The 22,989-nt window shown below is 39.6% G+C and overlaps 1 protein-coding gene across 1 annotated transcript in view; it reads left to right on the top strand.

The window, feature by feature from the left end:
* Nucleotides 1–22,989, top strand: part of LOC141296333 (proton-coupled folate transporter) — a 54,019-nt gene that overhangs the window by 11,014 nt on the left and 20,016 nt on the right. Inside the window, exons 4-6 of the mRNA XM_073827584.1 lie at nt 5,406–5,544; nt 6,907–6,990; nt 10,060–10,216. Coding sequence (XP_073683685.1) covers nt 5,406–5,544; nt 6,907–6,990; nt 10,060–10,216 — 380 coding nt within the window. The remainder of the gene's footprint in view (nt 1–5,405; nt 5,545–6,906; nt 6,991–10,059; nt 10,217–22,989) is intronic.

Here is a 22,989-nt window from a genome sequence, read left to right as displayed (position 1 = left end):
GCTTTGTATCACAGGAATAAATTACATTTCTAAATATATTAAAATAAAAAAAAGTTATCTTAAATAAAATAAAATAAATATCAAATAAATGACTTTAAAAAACACAAAAAAATCTTACCCATCAAACTTTTGATTGCATTTGAAGCATATAATATTGAACAATACAATACAGTATGGTGTGGTTTTGTTTCTTTGGATCATGTGACATTGAAGACTGGTGTAAAAGCTGATGAAAATGTAGCTTTGTATCACAGGAATAAATTACATTTCTAAATATATTAAAATAAAAAAAAGTTATCTTAAATAAAATAAAATAAATATCAAATAAATGACTTTAAAAAACACAAAAAAATCTTACCCATCAAACTTTTGATTGCATTTGAAGCATATAATATTGAACAATACAATACAGTATGGTGTGGTTTTGTTTCTTTGGAATGAACTATGAGAATTATGACTTTTACTATTGATTACCCTTTCAAAAAAAAAAAAAAATCATTTTCTTGTTCCTTCACCGTGGCATTAGCAGAATAGCTTTGCTGTGTGAGTCTGTCTATACAGCAATAGTGATGGGAAACAGGTTGAAGTCTGCTTTGTTTTCGCCGTCTGTCATGGGGAACCCTTCCTCCAAGCAGGTCGATGCTGTGTCTTAGAGTGACACTTAAACAAAGCCTGCCAGTTAAGGAGCACCCTTCCTGATTGGAGAGGTGATGGCTCTCCATTTATATCAGGATACACCACTGGGGCTCCAATCGCTCGGCTGCCTTTTGTGTGGAAGCCGAAGGCATCGATCCTGATAGAACCTATTATACACTCTGTCTGTAGGGGATGTCAGCTAGCGGGCCGCCACCCAATACACAGAGCAAAAGGTTTTAATTAACCGCAATTGAAAGAGTCAATTGAGGAAAAAAGGCGAAAAGAGGACAGACAAAGAAACTTTTTTGAATACAAAGGCATTGTGGAGAGGAGCTGATCTTGTGCTTCTAAAGATCTGAGGCATCAAAATCTTGGCATGTCTGGCTGTAGTGAGCGCACGGCTCCACGCTCATGGTTTTTATAAATGGCTGCGGGGCTGGAATTGACTTGTAATTAGGGTGGCGTGGAGTTGGTGAGGAATTATTAAACACTCCAGGCTCTAATGAGTTGATGAAAGTAAAAACACAGACCGCTGACCTTTGCCGTGGAATGTTTATGCATTCCCATTATGTTTTCTGCTGCGAATCAGAGGCGGTGGCCAAGTCTGTTGACACCGGGCCCTCGCTGGGCAGGGGGGGTAATTAAATCAGAGCTGTTTGCATGAGCAGTCAGGGCAAATGAGTCACGGCGTGCACCTCTCACGCGTGTTCGCACGCAAAATGTGGATGCAGGTGAGTTCGCTTTCAAGTGCTCTCAGACGTTCTGAGTGAGGCAGCCTGACAGTTTTTGACACTGTTTCATCAGGCACAAGCCCTGAAGGTTAATTAATTCACTGGTTAGGTTTAGACGCGTCTGAGAGAATCTAAATATTTATGGGCTTTGTTTTCATACAAGCTGAACCACAGGACTGTGTAGTGCTTATGTATTCTACTGCTGTGCTTATGCATTTCTGAGATTACACAGCTGTTATATTACATTATTCAACATCAGCATCATTTTAACCATTTTGAATTATACATAGATCTTAGTACTAACCAAATGATTAGATTTATAGATGATAAAATGGATGAAAAATACCATAAATTTACACTGTGGGAGGAAGCGGAGACAAATCTCACTTGGGCAACCACATAGAAAATATTAAGAATGCACGAGTCAAGTCAAGTCAAATTACCTTTATTTTTATAGTGCTTTTAACAATACAGATTGTGTTAAAGCAGCTTTACATTATTAAACAGGAAAATAGTGTGTCAACCACTGTACATAGTGTGACCCATTAAATATAACTATAAAAAGTAAAATAATTAATGATAGTAATAATAGTATTATTGACCTTTATTTTATTTTTTTTTATAAAGTGTGATAATACTATTATATTTTAAAATAAAAGTGTTACACTCTTAAAAATAAAGGTGCTTCACAATGCCATAGAATAACCTTTTTTTGTCTAAATGGTTCCATAAAGCACCTTTAACATCTGAAGAACCTTTCTGTTTCAGGTTCAAAAGAAGGTTCTTCAGATTTTATAAAGTAAGAAAGAGATGGTTCTTTAAAAAAACCTTTGACTAAATGCTTTGTGGAACCAAAAATGGTTCTTCTATGGCATCACTGTGAAGAACCTTTTACAGCACCGCTATTTTTAAGAGTGTACAGTAATTTAGTAAATAGTTTAGTAATAGTTTTTAAATATATGAATTTTTAACATTTTCAAACCTTAAATCAGCAAGCTTTTATTTTGGCAGGTTGCTGGCAAGTAAGTAGCAACTAAGCACTGCTGGTTTTAGTGCTGTTGAGTGAAGCACATCATTGAATGGAATGTCACAGTTTTGCGTTTTACGCACAGATGTATGTTTTCAGTTGTCAATCAGAATAATTTTTTTATTCTTAACCACAAACCACTTACATACACAAATAAAATAAAAAAGTCAAAATATTTAGAGAATAAAGAAGAAATTACGAGAATAAAGTTGAAATTACAAGAATTAAATCATAGCAATTAAAGTTCTAATAGTTTGAGAGTAATGTTAGCCATGCGCATACAAATAGTCCAGATTGGGAGTAGTTGCCAGTAGTTGATCGGGGAAGTTGCCAGGCCAATGGAATTTATTTGAATATATGTAGGATTATTAGCACAAACCATTTGTACTTATATAATATAATTGTTATTATATAATATTTCATGTCTTCGACTGCATTCATTAAGCCTATTTGTAGTGCACCAGCCACCCAATACTAGCAATAAGCTTTGTGCTCTTGGTACTTTTATAATAAAACAGCTATAAAGTCCCAGCTTTTCAAATGTGTCAGTTTTATAGTGATATACAAACAATGTGTCTTGCAATAATTTGTTTTTCACACTCTTTAAAGGGGTCCTATTATGCTCTTTTACAAAGTGTTTATTTTGTTTTGGGGGTGCACTAGAACATGCTCACCTACAATCTTTCATTCCTCACATGTATTTAATTAAAAACAACAATAAAACATCCTAAAGGTTGAAGTGGACTCCAACTCGTTAACATAAGTTATATTGTTGTCTTTTCTGAGGTATATAAGTGACTATTCACAAGCTGTTTTATTCACAGTATAATACAGTAAATGTTTGGAAATAATATTTAACATCTTCCATTCATTATTTGTAGCATGCCAGCCACCCCAATCGCAATAATTTTGTGCTTTGTTGCTTTTAAAATAACAGCTCAGCCTTTAAATTCTGTCAGTTTTATCACAAAATACAAATTAGAAATTCGGTTTTCCTCTTTATTTCAAGTTCATAGCACAAAATGTGTGAAGGAACATCAGAAGGAATGAAAAAAAAAAACAAACAGTATAGCTTAATTTAATGAAACAAATGACTCACTGTAAAACGTCTCTAGGTTACGTATGTAACCATGGTTCCCTGAGAAGGGAACGAGTCCCCTAGGGGTCGCTATTGGGGAATGCCGCAGCGTGACTCGGAAGGGAACGTCTCTAGGTTGCGTATGTAACCATGGTTCCCTGAGAAGGGAACGAGACACCGCTTCCCCTACACTTTCTTGCCATGCTTCGGACGAGAAGCTTCAGACGTTGAAGCGGATGTGTGTTTGCACCGGAGCCTCTTTATACAGTGACGCCTGGTAGTGATGCACCAGCAGCGGCGGCCGTGCCGGGGTGACGTCATATGCTGTCGCCGGCCATTTCATGTAGTTTTTTCATATGCATTCTTCAGACACGGTTATTGGGGAACGGTTATACCCACGCTTCCATGCTGAGGGGAGTGCATGCTATGACAGCCAGCACTAAGCATCAATTCAGAAAATAATTGCCCCTATCAGGATGTGGTGACGGCTGTCAGAACGTTATCCCCCACGGCCAATGGCCTGAACTGTTACCCACTTACCTGGATGGGTCAGTACCATATAGATATATATATCTCCCCAGGATCTGGAGTCCACAGAGAGGGTCTGGAAGAGGGATTCTCAGAAAAAGGCCTGCAAAAGACAGCGTTAAACATGCCAAGGGCAATCCTAAGAAAGAAACTTAGGGAGCTTACCTTGAAGAGGACATAAGTCCTATGTCTAACATATGCTGAATGGGTGGTTTTCCGCACAACCTGTGTCGTGGAGAGGACGAACACTGCCGTAACCATAATCCGTAGGATCAGATGGGGAGCATCCACCATACACTCGTCATACTTTTCTCTGAAAGCAAAAACACAACACACAGGCCTGAGACAGTATTAAGTTCCTTTTCTTCTATTAAAAAGAAACAATGGATCGTACTCACCCATAAGTGACCTGCACTTAACTCAAACTTAAACAAAACCTGTTTAAGGAGTTAAAATCCGGTTCAGTAATGGAGCCAATGAGCCTGGGAAAACTAACAGATCAGTGAAAGACCTCTGGTTAGTCCTCCTAAAAGCAGCCCAGACCAACAGAGTGGGCTGTCTACTTAAAACCCTAGCAGGGGGAGACAGCGCCATCTAGGCAAGAGCTTAAAGAGAACTGCTCAAAAACCCCAAATGGGAAGCAGTCAGAAAGCCAACACACATACATGAAAGTGCGGGTATCAGATTACCACACACGTCACACGCAAGCCTCTGGTGAGAGAATACATGCACTCCTAGACAAAGAGAAGCTGAAGACGACGAAGAGGATGTGTGTTTGCACCAGCGCCTCTTTATACAGTGACGTATGCTGTCGTCGGCCATTTCATGTAGTTTTTTCATATGCATTCTTCAGACATGAGTCACGCTGCGGCGTTCCCCAACAGCGACCGCTAGGGGACGCGGTGAGAGTTCCCTCGGAAGGGAACTGCATTTACATCATTAAAACGGAGGCAAATACAGTGATCTGTCATGCCACATTAAAGAGTGTGAAAAACACATTATTGTAATAGACATATTGTTTGTATTTCACTATAAAACTGACAGATTTTGTAAGATGAAACTTTGTGATCGCAAACCTGACCATTTGTATGCGCAAAAGGCTAAAATATACTCTCAAAATTTATACTTAGAAATTAATACTTAGTATTTAATATTTTGACTTTATTCTCAAAACATTTCAACTTTATTCTCAAAACAATTCTCAGAACACTTCGACTTTATTCTGGAAACATTTTGACTTATAATTCTTATAATTTATTATCTTTTTTAGAGCTCTTTTTCTCTTTTTTTTTAAGTACAAAAGTGATAATGGACTGAACTTCAACCATGATGGCAGTTTTTTTTTTTTTTTTTCAATCTTGGCACGGGTTTTTTAGCTCTAACCTGCTGTGCTCCTCTCTGGCAGGGGTTTGGTCTGCTGGGTCTATTTCCTCTGCTGATGAGGTGTATGAAGGAGATGACATTAGCAAAACTCAGCGCTTTGTTCAGAACTACCTCTTACGTCCTACTCGCCTTCTCAAGCAACACATGGATGGTCTTCCTTGGTAAGCTCCCATCACCTAATATGATTTTTATGAATGATGTATTGACATAATGAACTCCTTGCAAAGTTATCGCGCATGAAGAATGATCAAGAAAATCATTATGTCAAGTTAATGATGTGGTAGGGTCAATGATGTGATTTATATTGTCCAGACCTATTAATTTAGTCAAATATTCATTAAAAATGCAATTTATATACATACAGAGATTTGAATACACATGTTCTATGATAAACTACTGTTGATTTCTAAATTAAAATTAATTTGGATCTTATCTTGGTGACATAAAGTATAACGTGGGAAGGTTTTACACTTCAAGATGGTGAGAACCAGCACAACTGACCCTATTTCAAATCTGTCAGCGAGAATATCAAAGCAGATCTCTCTTCCTTAAAACAATGTAGATTTCTTTTGTCAGCATGTGGCATGCACAAAGCAAATGTTTCCCACTCGAGGCCCGACAGTCCTCACTTGAGCTGACTGTTTTAACAAGACAGTCAAATGTTTTGGAAAAACAGTCTACCTGACCAGACTTTTTATGGTTCACATTCATTCTTCACTGCTGTCTCAACTCCTTGCCTTGTTCCAGGGGGGCTCCACCTCTAAAGAGGAGTTCTCAGAGTGGTAAGTAACGATAACATTGTGCCAGCTTTCATAGACCGCCACTCTCAGGGAGAGACAGCCGGATCGCCGTTAATACTGTTAATTAAATAAATGGTTGCGGAAATTGTTATTCTAATCGATGTGGCGGACGAAAGCCTTTTAAAGGGAGATGAGTGGCGGCGCTGATGAATAATCAGTGCCAGGGAGGCTGGAATTTGCATGCTGGTCTTTTCTGTTGGCTGCGATAATGAGGGGCACATCGGCGGCACACGGGAGTCATAACCTCCATTCTGAAAGTACAGCGCATGTGTGCCAGTTCTGCACACACACACACACACACACACACACAGACACGTGTGCACACAGATACACCCCGCCGCATGAGCATCAATGCAAATACAGAAAACCTTTTGTTCTCTTGAGGATCTGCTTTTCTTGATCACGCGTGATCAGGCTGCTGCGACGAACGAGTGACTTTACATTCTGAGCCATTAGGAGAAGCCCATACTTTGTAATCACAGTTACCTCTCAGAATTTCATACATATAGATTAAGCTCATGAATGATTGAATATTCCATTTAGATTCACTTACACTTTAGAACTTAGCATTCCTCTGGTCTCACCACAGAGATTAGTTAATTGTTTAACTTCAAGTAATGTTTCTTAAGCTGTGTTTAATACAGTGTATGCAAGTCTATATATTAATATATTATTTTGTTTACTGGTATTTAAGTTTGTGTGGTCTGTCCTGTTGTTTTATAGTTGCTGTAGTCGGCGCTCCATCTGGTATCAACCAAGCAGTGATTCGTTCTTTGTCTTCTGCCATTGTGGGAGCTGATGAACAAGGTACTGAGTTAAAAATTCACATTTCAGTGAGAGAAAGAGAGAAAAACCACAAACAAAAACATACCGTACTAAAATGATGAACTCCCATTGTTTTGGACATTGGTTTTGAAAAGTTAGAAATGAACCAACAGTGTTTGTAGACCACAAAAAACAGATATTTACTATTGCTTTACTTTGAGATATAGCATATTTGAAAATGTTACTACCATATTTCAACTATGGTATTTACAGTTAAACTTACTGTAATAAAATGACAATAAATCTGCCTAAAACCTTGGTTTTTTGCAGTTTTACAATAGTAACACCATGGTCAATTTTTATAAATCTTATAAATCTTATAAATACTATGGTAAAATTGTGACTTTTAGATATATATCGCAGTAATAAGATTTTTAGCAAGGTAAAATCATGACTTTTTGGATAGATATAATAGTAAATTAATGTTTTTTTAACAAAACACACAATTTTACTATTCATTTTACCACTATATCTATTTCTGAATATCTACATTGAATTGTTTTGGGAAAAATACCTATGGTCTTTATAGTAAAACCAAAATAACCCAAAATTGTTTTATGACCATATTTTAACCATGATATTTATAGTAAAACTATAGTAATAAAAATCATAATAAATCTAAAAAAAGTAAAATAAATAAATATGGTTTTAGGATAGGGTGGTAATAGCACATGTTTGTGGACATGACATGGCAGCATAGTAAAATCTTTTTTTATTTATTTTTTTATTTTTATTTTAATAAATACCTAAAGTAAATCATATTTTTGTTGCATAGCTTTTTATGAACCAATTGTATTTGCAGTAAAACCACAAATCTACTATTATCTACTACAAGAATTGTATTTGAACTGTGACATTTTTATAACACTAAAGTAATAAAAATCATAATAAAGCTCTTAAAAAAGTTAAAAACAAAGCAGTTCTACAATATTAGGTTGATTTTCATAAGGGAAATGCCATATATATTCACACACATACCACCATTCAAAAGTTTTTGAAAAGTAAGTTTTTAAAGTTTTTTTTAAAGAAGTCTCTTCTGCTCTTTTTTAACTTTTTGAATTGGAAGATCAGGGTAAATTTAACTTATTTTGTCTTCTGGGAAACATGTAAGTATCTTCTGTGGCTTCTGAAAGGCAGTACTAAATGAAAAAAAAAAAGATTTTTTTAGGTAAAATAAGAAAAATGTTAACATCTTCATTCTGTTCAAAAGTTTACACCCCCGGCTTTTAATGCATCGTTTTGTCTTCTGAAGCATCAGTGAGTGTTTGAACCATCTGTTATAGTTGCATATGAGTCCCTCAGTTGCCCTCAGTGTAAAGAGATGGATCTCAAAATCATACAGCTAGTATTTAAAAGGGTCCAAATACAGAAAAATGCTGAAAAAAAAAAACAAATAATTTGTGAGACCTGAAGGACTTTTCTGAAGGACAGTGGGCAGTTTAACTGTTCAGCACAAACAAGGGACTCATGAGCAACTATCACAAAAAAAAAAAAACTGTGCATCATTTCAGTTAGCAACACAGTATTAAAAATCAAGGGTATGTAAACTTTTGAACGAGTTTGAATTTATAAATTAAACTATTATTTTCTCTTGTGGACTATACTGTATCTTTTATGTGAAATATCTTATGCAGGTCAGTACTAAAAAAAAAAAAAAAAAAAAACGAGTTTGTATGATCCCTCTTATTTTGATAAAATAATTAACAATTTGCAGATTCTGGCAGGTGAACTTAGAGTAAACTTTTGACTTCAGTTGTTCTAAATCTTAGTGGAAATACCATGAATATACAGTAGTAATCATGCAGTACCGTAGTATCTGAAACCATCCCTGTGTGTTTTTATTAGAGAGTATTGCATTGCGTAATGTGTACATCACAGCATTGCTTTCTTCTCCCTGTTTGATCTACAACCACACAAATGAGCTGAAATATCCTGAGGAAACTGCAAAGTGTTTTGACCTTCATGTGACAAATAGATTTGAGTCATGCTTTTCTTCTAAATCTTTACTTTCTTTGACATTTGTTTCTGCCTGATAACGTAGCTAAAAGCCCAAGATTTAATCTCCATTGTCCTTTCACAAATCCTTAATGAGAGGCGTCGCAGTATGCATAATTAACCGGGAACACTTTCGGCTTTCTCAAAAAAAAAAAAAAATCATAGAATTATCAAACTCCACTAAGTGGAAAACAATGCAAGAGGAACAGAGCAACAACAAACAACATCTTGAATGCACTTTCATATTCATATTGGCTTGTTTCCACTCACACAGCATGCAGCTGTAAGCCAAACCAGAAAGAAATACCCATTTAGTTTGTAGACACAAACATCTTTCTCCCCATTACTTTTATTTATTTTCCTGTTGATGCAAGAGTGATACCACTGTGAAAGGACATGATGACAGGCCATTCCCATCCACAAATACACTGTTTTCACCACGCAAGCCGCCTCTCTCCACTTTGACAGCCGTTTCCTCGGATTGTGTCTCAGATTGCATGTGTCACTGACTCTATTGCAGTTTCCAGTCATTCTAGGGCACTCACACGACTCCCAGCTCTGGTGAAGATCAATAAGTATTGCATGTTCCAGGCACTTACGGGCTGCCCCTACTCTCCGCGACTCATTCTGCTCCAGTTAGTCAGAGCAGTCACGAAGTTCAGCGTAGCTCAGAGAGATATTTTATCAAAGTGGATCAAACCATTATTCATGCCAACGATCTACTGCACAGACCTCAGGTTCCACAGCTATTATTCTTTCATTCAGATAAAATCATAGGGTTATGAATTTTAGGTGCATCCGCGGCATATTAATAAAACGGCACTAGTTTTATCCACAGTGTTTGAGATATCTTTATCAGACACATATTTTTAATTTTATGGGTAATTGTTGAGCTCCACTAATATTAAAAATTATTCATTAGTCGGTTACATTTTAATTTACAGTGTCCTTGTTACAGATTTTGTAAGTATATACTATAGTAATAACAATAATTATGATAGATAGCTAGATAATCGTGTCACGTCTTTATTGACTTGTTGATGTTGATGTCCTCAGGTGCCATGTTCTCTTTCTCGGCCTCAGTGGAAGCAACCTGCATCCTTATTGCTGCAACGATCTTTAACGGGCTGTACCCCCTGACCTTGCCTACCTTCCCTGGGATGCCCTTCATCATCATGGCAGTCTTCATGCTCATTGTGCTCATTCTCTTCCAGTAAGTGAATCATTCTTTTATGTGTAAACTGAATTTAGCGAATGAAACACAGGGATAGTTCACCCAGACATGAAAATTACCCTACGATTTACGCACCTTTAATCCATTTTAGGTGTACATGATTTTTTTTCTTTCAGATGAACATAATTGGAGTTATATTAAAACATGTTCTGGCTTTTAAACGTCTTTCAAGCTTTATAATGGCAGTGAATGATGGTCAAAATTTTGAAGCAAAATGTAGTGGATCAATCCATCATAAAAAGTGCTCCACATGGCTCCAGAGGGTTAAACGATGCATTTGTGAATAAAAGAAACTATATCCATATTCTTATCCTTTATAAACCGTAATTTAGCTTCTGCTAACTGTCATATGCGCGTTCATGAGAGAGTGGCGTTCCAACGAATTACTCGTGAGAATTAAGTTTTGTTTACAGCAAAGAAAAAAACAGTCCAATTTGGCTTATATCGAAATCCTCCAACATTTTTCCTTACAAAATGTTGTTGTTTTCTCATTATGTACTTCTAAGCTTGTGCTGCCTCTACATCCTACGCCATCTGCTGGAACATCACTCTCGTGAATGTGCTTACAACAGTTAGATTAGAGATTGCGGTTTATAAAGTTTTAAATATGGATATTTTTCTTACACAAATGCATCGATTTGTTTCACAAGGCCCCCTGGAGCCCCCTTGAAGCACTTTTTATGATGGATGGATGCACTTTATTGGACTTCAAAAAGTAAATAGCCATTCATTGCCATTATAAAGCTTGGAAGAGCCAGGATATTTTTTTTTATATATATATATAAAATACAACGCTGATTGTCTAAAAGAAGTCATATGCACTTAGTATGGCTTGAGGGTGAGTAAATCATGGGGTAATTTTAATTTTTGGGTGAACTATCACTTTAAAGTTAAAATACACCCTGAATCAGTGTTTCCTTTACAGCAAAAACATGACAAAGATGAGTTTTTAAGGGCTGCATGCAAAAACAAGTGAAAAAACGCCTCTACAGTGCCCCCTGGAACACAGTCAGAAATCTTGATGTACTGCGCACACATACTTGCACGTATTCATATGAAACTCGGTACACATATAGATCTCACTGAGCCAAACAACTTTTGTACTCTATGTCATGGGCTCCACCTAACAGGAAGTGAGATATTTAGGGCAGTCTAAAAAGTGCATGCTCTGGAATTTGATATACTCCTCCCAGGATTTCCATGGGATTGTCACCAAACTCGGTCAGCATGATCTCAAGACATTGGGGATGCAAAATTGTGAGCGGATTTTTGATATCTCGAACGGTTTGGCCGTGGCAAGGCGACAAATTTATGGCGAGAAATGAGAAACAGGAAGTTGATATGTACTGTACTGTCAGTGTACTTTTACATAATTATTTTGTATAAAAGAGCATAAAATCTTTTTTTAATCTTTAAAGGAAAAATTATATGATTTATATACATATATATACTCTCACTGATAGGATAAAAAATCGTATGACACTATACTGCTCAGTTCACTTAATTAGAATGAGAAACAAATACATCAACTAAGTTAATATGTATTTATTTTTAATATATTTGTTTATAATTATTTCACAGATGCTTATAGATCATTAAAATAATATTTAAAAATGGTTGTAGATCATAAAACATGTTGGTAACTATTTAAAATAGGATCTCTTTTGTTAACATTAGTTAATGCATTAACAAACATGAACAATAAACAATATATTTTTACTCGATTTTCTTCAAACTTCATCAGAATAATGTCAAAACACGGCCGATGAGAATCTGTAAAGGTGTCCCTGATGCATCAAATACTATTGTCATGGCACATTTAAAAAACATACATTAAAATATTTGTTTTGTTTTTTTCTGTGTTTTTGAGGCAGATAACATGCTTAGAATTTCATTTTCCATTTTCAGTAATTTTATATCTTTAAAGTGCAGCATCCAAACCCTTTAAATCTTGTTTCATACAGTGAAAGAGTCATTCTAAGGAAACAGTTCATTTTCATAGATATACAAAACTCTCTGAATAAAAGAAAATTTAAAAACTATCAGACATCTTTTTTCACTCTGCCTTTATTTGTGTGTGTGTGTGTGTGTGTGTTAGAGTGAGTGCAGGGGGAGGGGGAGGGGATGAGAGGGAGAGACGGAGAGAGAGAGAAGGAGGGAAAGGAGAGGGTGGTTTAAAGGTTACTGTGAATGCATGTACCCACTGGCACCGTTTTCCTGATGCTACCGGGATGGCGACTGCGCGGATGGCGCGGGCCCATTCATCGCTGCTTGCAGCTTTAATTTTTAATTATTATCAATTTTGAAAGCAGATGTGCTGCTTAATATTTTTGTGGAGAGCATGATATATAGAGTGAGATTTGTGAAAGTATTCATTTTTTTCACATTTTATGTTACTGCCGTATGTTAAAGGTGCCATAGAATGGAAAACTGTGTTTACCTTGGCATAGCTGAATAATAACAGTTCAGTACATGAACATGACATACCATGAGTCTCAAACACCACCATTTCCTCCTTCTCATATAAATCTAGTGTTTGCAAAAGACCACCGAAAAATAGGTCAATTCCAACATAACACCGACTATTACACAATAGTCCCGATCGTTAATAGTTACGGCCCCAACATTTGCATTGCCCAATCATCAGTAACATCAGTACATCACTAAAATAACACGAGCTACTGAAGGGACATGGTTAGCTTAATGCTAGCGGTAGCCTGTTACATTGCAGTACAGATGTACATAATGTTACATTGCAGTTAGATTTCACTTACCACATAAACGGAGAGAGATGACTACGCTGATGATGACGAATGATTAACAGATCCTGAGCATCACTAAAGCATCAAAACTTGTGCGGTAAGTCCTTGTTTCGCTGCAGTATAACGTTACACAGAGCACATGCAATTTCTATAGTGAGAGTAAAATGTCGGGGATTCAAAACGGCAGATTCAACCAACTGCATATTAAAAGCGGCTAGAGCTCCGTAATTAAATAAATATTTCCTCCATGTGCCAGCTATAGAGATGAGCAGCTCTGTGAAACAGCCAATCAGAGCAGAGCTTACATTAATATTCACGAGCCTTCCAAATAAGCCATTAACAGGGCATTTCATTCTAGGGACAAATTCTAGGGTTGTAAATGGAGCTGTAAAACCATTTCTGGATTTTTTTGCCTTTTCCTATGCCATATACCTTCTATGTAGATATCAGAGAACAATTTAAAATATTGTTTCAATGCATTCTATGGCACCTTTAAACTGCTTTAAATGACTTTTTTCCACATCAATCTACTCCATGCACTATAATGACAAAGCAAAACCAAAATTGTCACAATTTCTTACAAATAAAAAACCTGAAATAAGTACATTGCATAAGTATTCATACCCTTAACTCAGTACTTAACTAAAGCACCTTTACAGCCTTAAGTCTCTTTGGGTATGATGCGACAAGCTTTGCACATCAGCATTTGGCAATTATCTGCCATTCTTCTTCTCACCTCTTTACTCTTTCGATCTCTGTCAGGTTGGAGAGGGGCAGACACACATTTTCAGGTTTCTTCTGAAAAGTTTGACTGGGTTCAAGCCCAGGCTGTGGCTGGGCCACTCAAGGACATTCACAGACTTGTCTATAAGCCACTCTTGCTGTGTGCTTAGGCTCATTGCCCTGTTGGAAGGTGAACCTTCAGCCCATTCTGTTCTGTTCAGTCGGTTCTGAATGCTCTGGATTGGATTTTCATTTTAGTGCACTGAGCTTTTCTTCTACTCTGACAAATCCCTCAGTCCCTGTCACTGAAAAACAGCCCCACAGCATGAAGTGCCTGGATTCCTTCAAACATGATGCTTGGAATTGAGGTTCATCAGATCAGAGAATCTTGTTTCTCACAGTCTGAGGGTCCTTAAGGTGCATTTTTTTTGTGCAAATTCTAAGTGTGTTTTCATGTGTCATCACTGAGGAGCAGATTAAGTCTTGCCACACTGTCATAAAGCCCAGATCGGTGGAGTGTTGCAGTGATGTTTGTTCTTCTGGATGTTTCTCCTACTGTATCTTTACATATGATCACCTTGGTCACCACTCTAACCAAAGTCTTTCTTCATCAATTGCTCAGTTTGGCCAGGAGGCCAGCTCTAGGAAGAGTCCTGGTTGTTTTCCATTAAGGGTAACAGAGACTGCATGCTTCTGCGAATCTTCAATGCAGCGGAATCTTTTCTGAACTCTTCCCCAGATCTGTACCTTGACGCAATCCTGTTTCTGAGCTCCTCAGGGCTTGGGTTTTTGCTCTGATATGCATTTTCAGCTGTTAGACCCTTTATTAAGACCTGTGTGCCTTTCCAAATCATACCCCCAGGTAAACTTCACTCGAAGTGTAGTAACACCTACAAGCGATGTGGATGCTCCTGAGCTAAATGTCAAGTGCCCCAGATAATGAATACTTATGCAATGGAATAATTTCAGTTTTTTTTTTTTTGCTTTGCCATTATGGTGTATAGAGTTAGTAACGTCATGATTCGTGGTCTGGGAACCACATGTTCATTTTCTCATATTTGAGGTGTGGTTTACGAATGCCCAGAGCCGTTTATTGGATTTTGGAAATGAATGATTTTTATAAATGTGCAGTCATTCTGTGTCTAACTTGAACAAAAAAAAGTTGTGGCTGTTGCAATATCTAACAAGAAATATTTCAAAACCACACAATGGTTTCAGAATAATATTTGAGGTGTGACTGTATAATTTATGTTGTAGAACAAAACAGAACTCTTCAGGTAATGTTATCCACAGACCTTATTTTACTCATAAATTGAAAACTGCTGCTCTAAAAGCCCATTCGAAATTCCAGAGAGAAGCCATGGCTCAAAAATGCTAATTCTGGGTATTAGGGCTACAAACCGAACAGCTCTATTCAATTTATTTGTATAGAGCTTTTCACAATACTTATTGTTCAAAAAACAGCTTTACAAAGAATAGTGCTTTAAACCTCCAGTGAGCAAGCCAACTCGACATCAGCAAGCAAAAACTCCCCAAGATATTTAAATAGATGAGGAAGAACCTTTGGGAAGAACCAAGACACATTTGAGGAAGCTCACCTTCTCAGGGTGGCACATTTTTAAAAGCATATGTACATGTGTACATACATGCATACATTTTAATTTGAGCAGATGTAATCTAGCTACATAAATAATAATTATCTTCATTATTGGCTAGTTTGTTTTTCAATTAAATGTCATGATCAGTATTTTTCCTCTTTCACAATTCTCAATAGTGCTGCAGATTTACAGTGTGTTGTTGGCATGGCAACTCTTTTGGTCAAATGAGGTCACAATTATTGTCTAATTTTAATGTTAATTGCTTGCTTAGTGTCTGGAATAATTGCATTAAATATTCATTTTGAGGTAGTACCAAACGGAGCCATAGTTTAATTGGAAATACAGAAAACTAATGTTTATTTTAATAGCTGGTTAATAAGATACTCACATAAACACACTGAACCGCAGTGTCCTTCAAAAATATTTGCGACACCGCTCCAACTTTATATTAGGTGGCCTTAACTACTATGTGTCACGGATTGGCCAGGTTCTTCCACCTCCCTCACACAGCGATCACTCTCACCTGAGTACTGATGACACGCACCTGCACGCAATCACCTCCAGCACTTATAAGCACACCACGCACAGCTCTCAGTGTCCGGGCTCGTTTGTTCGAAGCGGACTCATTGTGAATCTCTGCCAACGTTCACAAAACCTTCCTTGATTCTTACCTGTGACTACTTACCTGTTTATCTGCTTTGTTCCAGTCTGTCCATAGATCAGCCGCTCCCAGTCTTCAGCGTGTGTGTGTGCCGTAAGTCTGCATCTCAAACACCACCGGCGTGTGTGTGTCACGATTCGAAATCCTCCTCTCGTCGTTCCTGCAAAAAGAAATCATCTTCAGTCAAACCAGCTTTACATTCAAGAATTATGTTGCATATGAAACAGTTCTACTTACCCGGCTCTGCACGTCATCATCTTCATTGCTCTGCTGTTTATAAATAAAACCTCGATTGTGTTCACTTACCTCTCTCGTCCGTCTGCTTCCTTAACAGAAGCCCGGACCAAGACAGCATCGGCATGAGCAATATGGATCCGTTTTAAGAACTGGTGGATTCTCTTCGGAAGGTGTTATTGGGATCTTCAACATCCATTCCTTTAGCACCTCCTCCCACAGCTCCACCGGCACCCAGCACTTCTTCGACACCCGTTCCATCCAGTCCCATGGCCCGACCAGCGCCCTACTCAGGCGGGGCGGAGGAGTGCAGCGGATTTCTATTAAAATGTTCATTGATTTTCACCATGCAACCTGCTTTGTATCCGACAGATCAATCCAAGATCGCTTTCATCACGTCATTACTCACCGGACCCGCTCTGAAATGGGCTGACACCATCTGGCGCCAGGCCGGGCCAGCAACCAGTACCATCCAAAATTTCATCTCTCACTTCAAAGAAGTTTTTGGATGCTCAGATGAGGCAATCTCCTCTGGGGAACAGCTTTACCACTTAAAACAAGGAGGTATGACCACTCAAGAATATGCATTACGTTTCTGTACTTTAGCTGCTGCCAGCGGATGGAATGAGCGATCTCTGTTAACGACATACCGGCTCGGTTTGGAACCCAAACTTTGTCTGCAATTAGCAGCTTTGGATGATTCAATGGGCTTGGAAAAATTCATTCAACAGTCACTTCGATGTTCCGATCGCATCAATTCCTATCAGACCAACACCGTAACCGCTGCTACTGCACTCCTCCGTTCGTCTGAGTCTTCCAGTCCTCCAGAACCAGAACCCATGATATTGGAAGCTGGCAAACTCACCTCCGCTGAGCGACAGAGAAGGCTGACCCGGGGTCTATGTATGTACTGCGGCGCCAGCGGACATGTCCGTTTGAACTGCCCCCTTCATCCAATTCGATCCTTGGTGAGTGGTCTGTGTTCTGAAATTGAAAATATTCACCCACTGACTACCAATGTTCAGTTGTCCACCCTGTCGTCTTCTATTACAGTCACGGCTCTCATCGACTCCGGGTCAGCAGGAAACTTCATCTCGGGCAACCTCTGTCGCCAGCTTCAACTCCGTACCGAAGCATCATCTGCAGTCTACCAAATCCAACCCATAACCAGCAAACTCACAGCTCGAACACAGATCCATCGCAAGTGTGAGAACGTCATTCTACAGATTGGAGTTCTACATAAGGAATCCATTCAGTTCTGGTTCTGGAGGGCGCCACCATGGACATCATACTAGGGCGCCCGTGGCTGGTGAAGCATAATCCCATCCTCTCTTGGGGCAATGGCGAAATTGTGAAGTGGGGACCCGGATGCTCCACTAGCTGCTTTCCAGAACTTCCACATCCAGTCCTGAGATCCTTACCTCTCTTCGTCACGTCAGTTGAAAGTCCCGTCGAGAAACAATCTATTCAGATCCCTGACTGCTACTCTTCCTTCCAGGATGTATTTTGCCCCAAGAGAGCTTCCCAGCTACCTCCACATCGGCCATGGGACTGCGCCATTGACCTAGTTCCGGATGCTCCAATGCCCAGAGGTAAGATCTACCCATGATCGCTTCCGGAGACTAAGGCCATGGAGGAGTACATACAAGAAGCTCTGAGTCAGGGGTACATCCGGCCATCTACGTCACCCGCAGCATCCAGTTTCTTCTTCGTGGCCAAGAAGGATGGAGGGCTGCGGCCATGCATCGATTACAGGACTCTGAATCAAGGAACCGTCAAGTTCTGGTACCCACTTCTTCTCGTCCCTGCGGCCCTTGAACAACTCCGAACAGCCAAGGTATTCACTAAGTTGGACCTCCGCAGCGCTTACAACCTCGTGAGAATACGTGAGGGGGACGAGTGGAAGACCGCATTCGTGACACCAACCGGCCACTATGAGTATCTCGTCATGCCCTATGGATTGGTCAACGCCCCCTCCGTATTTCAAAATTTCATCCATGAGGTACTCCGGGAGTTTTTACACCACTTCGTAATAGTCTACATAGACGACATCTTGATCTACTCCCGGAGTGAGGCCGAACACCGCCAACACGTTGCGGAGGTCCTACAGAAACTCCGGGAACACCAATTGTATCTCAAGGCCGAGAAATGCTCATTTCATCTTCAGTCTGTACAATTTCTGGGATATGTCATTGACCAACAAGGAGTTCGCATGGACGAGAGGAAGGTATCTGCAGTCGTCTCCTGGCCAGAACCCAACACCGTCAAAGAACTCCAAAGATTCCTCGGTTTTGCAAACTTCTATCGTCGCTTCATCAGAAACTACAGCCTTATTACTGCTCCTCTCACCAATCTGCTAAAAGGAAAACCTCTGACCCTCCAATGGAATCCAGACTCTGCCGCAGCCTTCCATGCCCTCAAGACTTCCTTCACGCAAGCTCCACTCCTGACTCACCCTGACCCAGATCTCCCTTTCGTGGTGGAGGTGGACGCATCCACTACCGGAGTCGGAGCTGTCTTGTCCCAATACCACGGTACTCCTCCGTTACTCCATCCATGCGCCTACTTCTCCTGGAAGCTCAGCCCAGCGGAGAGGAACTACGACATCGGCAACCGCGAGTTACTGGCTATCAAGCTCGCTCTGGAGGAGTGGCGACATTGGCTGGAGGGAGCTCTACACCCTTTCCAAGTCATCACAGATCATAAAAATTTGCAATATCTTCGAGACGCCAAGAGGCTCTGTCCCCGACAAGCACGTTGGATTTTATTCTTTTCCCGGTTCCACTTCAAGATAACTTACCGTCCAGGTTCCAAAAATGTCTGAGCAGATGCTCTCTCAAGAATCCATGATAACCAAGAGTCTCCAGAAACGTCCACATCTATACTCCCGGAAAACATCACTGTCTGTCCCATAAACTGGTCCAATACTCCAGCCGTCGCCACTCCAGAACCCAGATGTCCGCCGGGCTGTCCACCAGGTCGTCAATTCATTCCTCAGGACCAGCGGGTAGATCTTATCCATTCCACGCACACATCCCTGGGCACTGGACATCCAGGGGCCAACAACACCCTCTCGCTGCTTTCAGAGCGCTTCTGGTGGCCTGACATGGCAAGGGATGTGAGGCGTTATGTCCAAGGCTGCAAGGAATGTGCCATCTCGAAGAGTCCACGACATCTACCTGCAGGAAAGCTCCATCCCTTGCCCATCCCGAACCGTCCCTGGTCACACCTAGGAGTGGATTTCATGACCGACCTCCCTCCTTCAGATGGTAATACCTGCATCCTAATCATTGTGGATCGTTTTTCTAAGTTCTGTCGACTTCTGCCTCTGAAGGGTCTCCCTACTGCCCTGGAGACCGCTGAGAAACTATTCAATCACGTGTTCAGATACTATGGTATCCCTGAAGACATTGTATCGGATAGAGGACCCCAGTTCATCTCTAGAGTCTGGAAGGCCTTTTTTAAGCTCCTAGGTGTGACCGTCAGCCTCTCATCAGGATACCACCCTCAGACAAACGGACAGACCGAGAGGAAAATCCAAGAGGTGGGACGGTTCCTTCGGACTTTCTGTCATGGTCATCAGGACTCCTGGAACCAGTTTCTGGGCTGGGCAGAATACGCCCAGAATTCACTGCGGCAACCCACTACAGGACTCACACCATTCCAGTGTGTGCTTGGTTACCAACCGCCACTCTTCCCCTGGAATGGTGAACCATCACAGGTGCCCGCAGTGGATCACTGGTTCCGAGAGAGCGAGAGAGTCTGGGACGAGGCTCATCACCATCTCCAAAGGGCAGTGCGCAGAACCAAGGTTGTCGCCAATCGCAGGAGGATTCCAGGTCCCACTTATGCTCCTGGCCAGAAGGTCTGGCTCTCTACCAGAGATATTCGTCTGCGCCTGCCCTCGAAGAAACTAAGTCCCAGATTTGTTGGCCCCTTTACCATCTTGGAACAGGTCAACCCCGTCACCTACAAACTCCAGCTTCCACCTCAATACAGGATTCACCCCACATTTCACGTATCACTATTGAAACCTTTTCACCCTCCTGTTCTTCCCTCCACAGAACCTGGCCACGAAGAGGAACCCCCTCCCCCCTTGGTCCTGGAGGAAGGTTCCATATACTCTGTTCGGGAGATCCTGCAGTCCCGACGTCGTGGTGGTGTCTTGGAGTACCTATTGGACTGGGAAGGATACGGACCAGAAGAGAGATCATGGGTACCTAGAGATGACGTAATAGATCCTGCACTTCTGGAGGATTTCCACAATACTCACCCAGAGTTTCCAGCACCTCGGGGACGAGGTAGATCACCACGACGTCGGAGATCTCGGCCCTCAGGAGCGGGCCCTGGGGAGGGGGGTAATGTCACGGATTGGCCAGGTTCTTCCACCTCCCTCACACAGCGATCACTCTCACCTGAGTACTGATGACACGCACCTGCACGCAATCACCTCCAGCACTTATAAGCACACCACGCACAGCTCTCAGTGTCCGGGCTCGTTTGTTCGAAGCGGACTCATTGTGAATCTCTGCCAACGTTCACAAAACCTTCCTTGATACTTACCTGTGACTACTTACCTGTTTATCTGCTTTGTTCCAGTCTGTCCATAGATCAGCCGCTCCCAGTCTTCAGCGTGTGTGTGTGCCGTAAGTCTGCATCTCAAACACCACCGGCGTGTGTGTGTCACGATTTGAAATCCTCCTCTTGTCGTTCCTGCAAAAAGAAATCATCTTCAGTCAAACCAGCTTTACATTCAAGAATTACGTTGCATCTGAAACAGTTCTACTTACCCGGCTCTGCACGTCATCATCTTCATTGCTCTGCTGTTTATAAATAAAACCTTGATTGTGTTCACTTACCTCTCTCGTCCGTCTGCTTCCTTAACACTATGTACTTACATCAGACAATAAATACAATGTTGCAAAACACTTTTGCTACTATTGAGGTAGAATACGGGTAAGGTTAGAGGCAGGTTTAAGGCTGGTTTAAGTTTGTAAGGGATGGATCAGCAGTGTAATTATAAATGTAATAAAATAGTTCAGTGTAAGTGCATTGTACCAAATAAATAATTTAAATGTAAGTAATAGCTCTAATATGTGTTTGAAGTACCTTAAAGTATGTCTGCATCTCCATTGGTTTTGATTTTTATATATTTGGAAAAGATGAGCATGACATATTGTGTGCTAATAGCATAACATGAGTACCTGCATTTGTCATGTGGAGAAATATAGAGGATGGCAAATTAGATATCGATCCATCTCTTGCGTATTCTTCAGCATTTACAGTGAGAGAGGGATCTTAATACACTTCTACTCTTCTCCAAAAGCAGTACCCCTGAAGTGAGCACTGCATGTCTAAACTCATCACTTAAAAGTTCTTTAAGAGTTCTTTAAAGGTTAGTGTTTATCATTTGTTGATGTCAGTATTACAGAGAATAACACACTTCATTTTAGGGAAGGTCAGTGAGGCGTTTGTACGCTGTGCTTGTTTGAGGACCTCAGACTGTGTAATTAAATGGCTGTTTGGTAATCAAACATATTATTCTAACAGAACACAGCGCTGTTTTACAATAATGTGCATTACAATAATGTGATGGTGGTGATGGCTCTTGATAAATGCTCTTTATTTAATGGTCTTCCCATTTGCCATTAAATGGACAGATGGGCAACTTCTACCAAAACACATTACTGTGTCTGACTCGACCGGACTTCATTATGTTACATTAGACCACGTCGCTAGCAACACCAAGGTCATGGGCACAATTTCCAGGGACGGATACAATGTGTACCTTTAATGCAAATATAAGCTACTTCTGATATATAGATTCGCAAAATGTATAAATGTAAATGTTACAAAGTCAATGGTGTCCAGTGTTGTTTGGACTTTTAAAATATCTTCTAATATGGTTTAAAAACAAAAGTTTTCACTGACTCAAGAGATACATACACTGCCGTTCAAATATTTGGGATCTAGATTTTGAATGTTTTGTAAAGTCTCTTGTGCTCAAGTTCCTTCCATTCAATTGATCAAAAATACAGAAAAAAAGTAATATAATGAAATATTATTGCAGTTTAATATACTTTAAAATATAATTTATTTGTGTGATGCAAAGCTGAAATTTCGATCTGATCAGCCATTACTCCAGTCTTCAGTGTCACATGATCCTTCAGAAATCATTCTAATATTCTGTTTTATTATCAGTGTTGAAAAATTTTTGGGGGCAATCTGTGAAGCTTTTTTAGGATTCTTTGATAAATAAAACATTAAAAGAACAGCATTTATTCAAAATAGAAATATTTTCTAACAAATTAGCATTTTTTAAATTAATGTAACACATCCTTGCGGAATAAAAAGTATTAATTTCTTTCAAACAAAGAAAGAAATAAAACATTTACTGAGCACTTTGAACGATAGTGTGTATTGTTACAAAAGAAGATTTTGAATTTAAATAAATGCTGTTCTTTTTAATGTTTTATTCATCAAAGAATCCCGAAAAACTATCACTGGTTCCAAAAAAATAAAAAATAAGAAATAAGCAGCACAACTGTTTCCAACACTGATAATAAATTAGCATATTAGAATGATTTCTGACAGATAATTTGAAGACTTTTGAAGTTAAAGACTGGAGTAATGATGTTTTGCATCATAGGAATAAATTATATTTTAAAGTATATTAAAATAGAAAACCACTGTTTTAAATTGCAAGTATATTTCAAAATATTACTGTTCTTCCTGTATTCTTAATAAAATAAACAGAGCCTTGATGAGTAGAAA

Source organism: Garra rufa, chromosome 21 (genome assembly GCF_049309525.1).
Source record: "Garra rufa chromosome 21, GarRuf1.0, whole genome shotgun sequence".
NCBI lineage: Eukaryota > Metazoa > Chordata > Actinopteri > Cypriniformes > Cyprinidae > Garra > Garra rufa.
Note: the sequence above shows the minus strand (reverse complement) of the source record. Positions and strands in the feature narration are given on the sequence as shown.